A 7,940-nucleotide genomic window follows, 5' to 3' on the forward strand; every position below is an offset into this window, starting at 1 on the left:
ATGAAATCCCAGAAGACCCCATAATAGCCCTTCTAGGTGTGCATCCAGAGGGCCTTGAGGGTAGAGCTAAAATATATTTATTACAAATTTTACTTGCTGCAGCCATTAAGTGTATTACATGCAGATGGTTAAAACCTGACCCTCCATCATACAATGCTTGGATTAAAAAAGTATGGGAGTTGTACGAAATGGAACAAATCACATTTGCATTACGACTTCAGAAAATGGTTTTCTTAAAGAGGTGGGCTCCTGTGATGCCTTTAATACTCCAGTGATCATGAGTTATACTATCATATCCACCCTGTGTTCATTTCTGCCTTTCTCCATTTCCTATTTTTTTTTTCTCCCCCTGTACTAGATGTATTTGTTTTCATTCTCTGTATAATGTGTACGATATAACTAAGTTTTGAAGAATTGTCAATATCATGGAAACTAACATGTTAAAACCCAAAGCCATACTGTATTGTATGTAATGTTGTGGTTCTAAATAAAAAATATAAGTTCAAAAAAAAAAAAAAAATGGACAATGAGCATAAATAAATAGCATACAAAATTATTTTATTATTTTTTGAACATTTTGAGAATCACTCTGATTAGAAATTTGTCTCGGGCTCAATAGCCCCTGCATCACATAAATCATAACAACACACAACATTTAAAACAATACATATCCTAACACAATAAAAAGCAAGCAACTTTAAACACAAATACATGAATCAGAAAGTGGGAGGGGGGGTTAATAGACTGATATTTAGTTTTTCCTCACTCAAACTTCTTTAAATTAATAGTTGCTCTCAAATCAATTAACACAACATACTAAAAACACCCTTCTGTTGATGAAACAGTTCAGTATTCACTGCACAATAAAGCACTGCAGTCTATTAATTCAATTCAATTCAAATTTATTTGTATAGCGCTTTTCACAATACATATTGTTTCAAAGCAGCTTTACAGAAAGTGCATTTAAGAAATGTACATAGACAAATCCAGTTAGTTAATAATGTATTAATTTAGGGCATAACATATCGCCAGCTTTGAGTCGTCTCTTCACGGGCGTCGAGTCGTCTCTTCACGGGTGTTGGGGCATCTGAAGTTTCCATGAGAGGCTGGATACAAACTGGAGCTGACGAACTCTATTTACCTCGGGACTAGCGTCCCGAGATAACAACAGAAAAGCAGATGGGAAATAATTAGCATAGCTGCTGTTCATAATATTAATGCATTCGATCTGATTCAACTGTAGTATAAAAGGTAAGTATTATGTGAATGCTTGGCTAAAAAGATGCGTCTTTAATCTAGTTTTAAACTATGAGCCTCGAACAATATCAGGAAGGCCATTCCAGAGTTTAGGAGCTAAATGTGAAAATGCCCTCCCTCCTTTAGTGGAATTAGATATCCTAGGAATGACCAGAAGCCTCGAATTTAGTTCTGTCAGGTCCATTAAGTCAAGAACACAGACAATAAAAATAATTAAAGAATTATATTGAATAGATTGCAAACAGGTTGATGTTCCTGAATTGAAATTTGGCGGTATGGCTCTGTTCAGGGAGTCCTCTGACCTTTCATGAGCACCATGAAATAGCAGAGAGTCAGAGGACAGCAGCAGCAGCAGCATTAGGGAATGCTCACACAGGTTAGGTCTGTGAGAGCTAAAATATCCCCCCTGTGAACAGAGCAGGCAACATGACATAAAGCAAATGCCACGTTATGCATAAGGAGGAGCTGGGGAGGTGGCGGGCAGCAGAAGCGAGCAGCAAGCATGTATGAGCAACTGAATGTGCTTTAAATAGGGCGCCTTGTTTGAGCTTTGGCCATTGAGCAGCGAGGGGAGTTAACGAGCTAATGCAGCTCAGCTGGAGCAGATCAGCTGACGGGACAGTGTTGTTAGCAGACAGCATTAACAGCGTCTTGACTACCTGGCCTGCCAGAACTGACGCTGACGCTCAATTGATCTTAAAGAGCGCGATGGATTGTAGGGCGATAGAATTTCCGTTAAATACCCAGGAGCTAAACCATTTAGGGCTTTATAGGTCAGTAGTAATACTTTGTAATTGATACAGAACTTAATAGGTAACCAGTGTAGAGATGATAGAATTGGTGTTATATGATCATATTTTCTTGACATAGTAAGAACTCTAGCAGCTGCATTTTGGACTAACTGTAGCTTGTTTATTGAGGATGCAGTGTTTCACGACGACTGCGATCCTGGATTCACGTTATAAAAGTGTTGTTGCCATAGATACGCAAAACACTAACACTAGCAATTTCGCAGTTTCATCAAATAAAGTAGGCTAGGATATCGGAATGGATAAAGAAAACAAAAAAAGAGAGCCTAATTGGACAGAGGAGGAGAAATGCATTCTTGACGAATATGGTAAAAGGTTGCAAAAATTGACCGTTGCGTTTAAGTGACGGGAAAGAGCCCCCACAACCCGGTGAACCACTCTGCTAACAGACGATTTATGCACGTGGAAAACATCTCCCACTACCGTCTGAAAACTCCCAGTTGCAAAAAAACTCAGTGCTATAAGCAGTTATAACACCACAGGTAAAGAGTGGTTGCGATGTGTGACATGGTCAAGGTCGCCGTCTAGTTTGTTAGCGGTGTCAAATATTGCGCGTCGATCAAATCGGTATTCTTGCAACAATTTTTCATCGCTAAGATGGTCCAAAGGGTTCTCCCTATCCCTAAAAATTCTTCTTGGCACATAATGATCTTCAGCTGGTTCCATAAATTCAGCCATTTCGTCTTATTTTTGTCTGCGTTACTCTTAAGTTACTGCGTTACTCTTAAACTGGGTGGGGCTTTCTGGGATAGTCCTAAAATGGTTCAGGTCATACTTAGATGGGAGAGGTTATTATGTGAGTATAGGAGACCATAAGTCTGAGTGGACATCCATGACATGCGGAGTCCCTCAAGGCTCAGTTCTTGCGCCACTCCTGTTCAACCTGTATATGCTCCCAATGAGCCAAATAATGAGAAAGAACCAAATTGCTTACCACAGCTATGCAGATGACACACAGATCTAATTAGCCCTATCACCTAACGATTACAGCCCCATTGACTCCCTGTGCCAATGCATTGACGAAGTCAACAGTTGGATGTGTCAAAACTTTCTTCAGTTAAACAAAGACAAAACTGAAGTCATTGCGTTTGGAAACAAAGATGAAGTTCTCAAGGTGAACGCATAGTCAGGAATCTTGGTGTGACACTAGAGTCAGACCTTAGTTTCAGTAGTCATGTCAAAGCAATAACTAAATCAGCATACTATCATCTGAAAAATATTGCAAGAATTAGATTCTTTGTTTCCAGACAAGACTTAGAGAAACTTGTGCATGCTTTCATCACCAGCAGGGTGGATTACTGTAATGGACTCCTCACTGGCCTTCCCAAAAAGACCATAAGACAGTTGCAGCTCATACAGAACGCTGCCGCCAGGATTCTGAGCAGAACCAGAAAATATGAACATATCACACCAGTCCTCAGGTTTTTACACTGGCTCCCAGTTAAATTTAGGATTGATTTTAAAGTATTATTACTGGTATATAAATCATTCAATGGCCTAGGACCTCAATACATTGCAGATATGCTCACTAAATATAAACCCAATAGATCACTCAGATCACTAGGATCATATCAGCTAGAAATACCAAGGGTTCACTCTAAGCATGGCGAGTCCGCTTTCAGCTATTATGCCAGCCGCAGCTGGAACCAGCTTCCAGAGGAGATCAGATGTGCTCCTACTGTAGTCACATTCAAATCCAGACTCAAAACACATCTGTTTAGCTATGCATTTAATGAATGAGCACTGTGCCACTGCTCGTCCGACTATCTGTACTGTACTGTATTTTATTTTTTATTTTTCTAAACTGTTTTAATTATTCTTATTTCTTTTTATTATTTTAATTTCTTCTATGTAAAGCACTTTGAATTGCCATTGTGTATGAAATGTGCTATATAAATAAACTTGCCTTGCCTTGCCTTGCCTTGCCTTGCCTTGCCTCTTAAGGTTACGATTTCCAATATACAAATATCAGTATATCTTAAGTTATACTTAGGAAAATGACCATTAAGGGGTTTTATGCAACACTTAATGCTTTTTAAGGGATTACTTAAGTGAAAAAAAACAGCATTTAAGGGAAATTCTAAGTGTTTATGACATTTCACTTAAAGAACCCCTTAAGTAACACTTAAGGGTTTTTTTCTGCAACACCCTTAGGTTTAAGGGAAACATAAGGGCGAACTTAAGGGAAAATTACACTTAAGGTGCTTTATGCAACCAGGCACAGGTCTTTTACTGTAGTGGATAAAGTAACAGGACATCCTTCTAAATTAAAGTTGTATTGTAAGAGGTTTTGTGGGCAGTTTTTTGGGCCAATAAGCAATACCTCCGTTTTATCTGAATTTAATAGCAGAAAATGACACGTCATGCAGTATTTTATATCTTTAACACACTCTGTCAATTTAGATAATTGAGTTTTTTCATCTGGTCTTGATGAAATATATAATTGAGTGTCATCAGCATAACAGTGGAAATTAATTCCATGTTTTCTTATAATATTACCAAGTGGCAGCATATATATTGAGAATAGCAGAGGGCCTATCACAGATCCTTGCGGCACTCCATAGTTTACTGACGTTATCTTCTATTTTTCCCCATTTAAATAGACAAAATGGTAGCGGTCTGATAAGTACGATCTAAACCAGCTTAATGCCTGTCCATGAACACCAGTGTAGTTTTGTAGTCGATTTAAGAGTATTTTGTGATCTATAGTGTCGAACGCAGCGCTAAGATCGAGTAAAACTAGTATTGAGATACAGCCTTGGTCAGAAGCTAGAAGTAAGACCTGGAGGTCTATATACAGTAGCCAAGGCTAGAGATAATAGGGATTTCTTTCTTACATCTAAGAGCGTAATATTTAGCACAAGTACTTCAAACGAATTAAACCTGTGACCTGTTTTCTGAGTAACATTAAGAATATCTCTATAGATTGTTGCAACACCTACGCCACGACCAATCAGACGGGGCTCATGCTTATAACAGTATTCTGGTGGAGTAGACTCATTAAGACCGAAATAATCATTTGGTTTAAGCCAGGTTTCAGTAAGGCAAAGTACATCGAAACTATTATCTGTGACCATTTCATTTACAATAACCACCTTAGGTGTGAGCGATCTAACGTTTAGAAGACCTAGCTTTAGAAATTGTTTTTGTTCACTAATATTAAGATTTTCTGGTTTAATCACAATTAGATTTTTCCTAGATTTTACAGTAGATTTAATGTTTGACCTCACTAAACGAGGAATAGACACAGTTTCTATATAATGTTCTACATTGGTACTTATATCAATTAAGTTGGGACAGCAAAGACTGTGATTTGGACTTTGACTTACTAGTCATATGGTGTGTAACGTCTTGGAGATGTTGTCCGACAGAAGAGCCACTCCGATTCTGCTGGGGTGAAGGCCATCAGCACGGAAGAGCCTAGATCGCTCCCAGAACAGATTCCAATTATTTACAAAGAGCAGTCTCTGTTCATTACACCATGACATTAGCCATTAATTTAGAGCAAATAATCTACTGAACCTTTCATGTCCTAGTCGGTACGTGGGAAGCGGTCCAGACACGATGATCGTTGTTTCAGGCGATGTGCTGCGTACCGTCTCGATCAGGCTCCTGTAGTCCTTCTTCCGAACCTCTGTCTGCTGGAGCCTGATGTGAAACCAGGGATGATCGCGTCCTGGGTGCTCGGGTCCTGTGCAGAGAAACACACGGAGTAGACGAGGTCGGAGTCAAAAAGTTACTAACCACTGACTTGTGAGCATCAGCGCGTGATGTTTCAAGTGCTGATCGCCGATCTCGCAGCTCGGCTTGCCTCTCTAGTAGGTCGCGGATCTGCTTCTCCACGGACTCCAGCTCTAACTGCACCGAATGCAGCTCGAACGTGTCCTCACCTGCACTCAAAGGTAACGTTAGACACACATCCGATATATTCGCCATTATAGCAAATGAACAATAAATTAGCAGTGATACTACCAATATCACTACTAATTTACTACTAATTTACCACTAATATTTTTCCTATTTAAAACTTGACTCTTCTGTAGTTACATCATGTACTAAGACCGACGAAAAATGAAAAGTTCCTGCGTAATGAGAGTATAGTTCCTAGCCATATCAGCCTAGAAAATCGCAACTTTACATTTTCCGTCTCCTTCCGTACACGATGTAACTACAGAAGAGTCAAGTTTTAAATAGGAAAAATATCGAAACTCTTTGGTCATTTTTTAGAGAGAGATGCTAATGGTCCTGTCCGATTCAATGATCTATGCTAAGCTATGCTAAAAGTGGTACCGCCAGACCCGGAGTTCGGCTGAATGGATTCAAAAATGGTAAAACTCAACAGTTTAACTCTGGGGGAGTTGTAAAATGAGCTTATTTCCAAAAAAGTGGAGTATCCCTTTAATATATGGGCCTGTTAGAAGATGATCAAAGATATTCACTTCACCTGTGACTGCTCATAATGTTCTGGCTCATCAGTGTACAATAAATGTTACATTCCAGAAACCATGTTTATGTCTTACTATTTCTAAATTCTGTGTTATATTTCTTTTAATACTGAAGTAGCCTTTTTTATGCTCAAGTACATTCTGCTGATAAAAGAAAACATACTTACAGACAACTTCAGGAGTCTGAGGAGTCCTTTGGGATCCTTCTGGAGTCTGTTTAGGCTGTTTTGGGCTCTTTGGACCTTAAGGAAAATAATGCAAGGGGTAAATAGAAAACCGTTTATTAATTTATATGACATAATTTTGGCCTACACCAACTTACTGGCAATTAGTTCAGTTGACTGCTGAGCTGTTTCCACAGAGAGGTATTTCTGGGAACCAGGATCGTATAGGCTCTTGTGGAGCTGGAGAGGTTTTTTTAAAAAAAAAGAATATGCAGATTGATTTTTTTATTTAAAAAAAAAAGTATATGTCTGACATATACCCATAATTTCCTATAGAACCATGTGCTGTATACACTCACGTTCACATGTGAAATCCTCAGTTGGCCAGATGGCATGGTGACTGGTCAGCATATCTGTAAAGGATATACTCTTTGTATGTGTGGGTCGGTCAAACTGGTGGACTGGTGGAGCAGTACGAAGGCCTGTGCTACCCTGCTGTAATTCTTCATCTTCTTCAGAGTCCATGATCACAAACGAGCTCAACAGTCGAGTGCTTGGCCTTTAAAATATATTTTTTTTAAATAAAGTAATTTGTGTCACTTCAGTGCACTGAGCAAATCATATAATGTGAAAACCAATTTATTATGAGACAACAGAAAACAAATATTACAAAAAATATTACACCTACATTTTACGCTTTGCTTTTTTTCGGCCTGGCTCCTCTGCTTCTGACTGAAGGTCAGATTGAACCTCAGCCTCTCAAATCTTCCTCCTTCCTTCCACATAGTTATCTGTTTAAATAAAAAAGATGAATTAAATCACTATAATCATTCCTAAGAATACATAAATTAGAGATATCCCCAACATACCAGTAGTGAACAGCTCTAATCTCCCAGGACACCCAGTCTTGACTTGGCATCTGTGCTCTGCCCAGCTCACCTGCCGCTGAATGCTGTTATCGGTTCCGTGAGTACACCTGTCTACGGCCGCTGCTGCTTGCCACCGCTGTTCTCATCTACGGACCTGTTTTACCCTGCCTTGGGTCTACATCTACTTTTGTTGATTATTTATGAGAGACTTTCTGTTTGCCAGCCTAAGCGGCCGATTGCCTAATTTCTATTAAAAGACATTATTACCTGCTTTCGCTTTTGGGTCCTCTCTCTCAACTCTGACAGAATAATCTGGCCATCATGGACCCAGCGAAGGAGAACCCTTTTCAGACTGCCTTCGAGATGCAGGGGGCTATTCTGGGCAGACACGAGGAG

At 39.4% G+C, this 7,940-nt stretch overlaps 1 protein-coding gene across 1 annotated transcript; it reads right to left on the reverse strand.

Annotated features, from left to right (window-relative positions):
• Nucleotides 1–489: 489 nt before the first annotated feature.
• Nucleotides 490–7,467, reverse strand: LOC311066405 (uncharacterized protein). The gene is made up of 6 exons (XM_084087593.1): nucleotides 7,364–7,467; nucleotides 7,035–7,234; nucleotides 6,834–6,915; nucleotides 6,679–6,753; nucleotides 5,396–5,956; nucleotides 490–1,131 (listed from the first exon to the last, which is right to left on the reverse strand). The coding sequence occupies exons 2-5, from the start codon at nucleotides 7,068–7,070 to the stop codon at nucleotides 5,643–5,645; spliced, it is 507 nt and encodes a 168-aa protein (XP_083943719.1). The 5' UTR covers nucleotides 7,071–7,234; nucleotides 7,364–7,467; the 3' UTR covers nucleotides 490–1,131; nucleotides 5,396–5,642.
• Nucleotides 7,468–7,940: the final 473 nt, after the last annotated feature.

The sequence above is a fragment of the Abramis brama genome, assembly GCF_963993115.1.
Source record: "Abramis brama genome assembly, chromosome: 16".
NCBI lineage: Eukaryota > Metazoa > Chordata > Actinopteri > Cypriniformes > Leuciscidae > Abramis > Abramis brama.

Coding starts and splice junctions, on each gene's coding strand:
- LOC311066405 (XM_084087593.1), bottom strand. CDS start 7,070: ATGCCATCTGGCCAACTGAGGATTTCACATGTGAAC. Junction 6,916..7,034: donor TGAGGATTTCACATGTGAAC/GTGAGTGTATAC, acceptor AAACCTCTCCAG/CTCCACAAGAGCCTATACGA. Junction 6,754..6,833: donor GTCAACTGAACTAATTGCCA/GTAAGTTGGTGT, acceptor ATTTTCCTTAAG/GTCCAAAGAGCCCAAAACAG.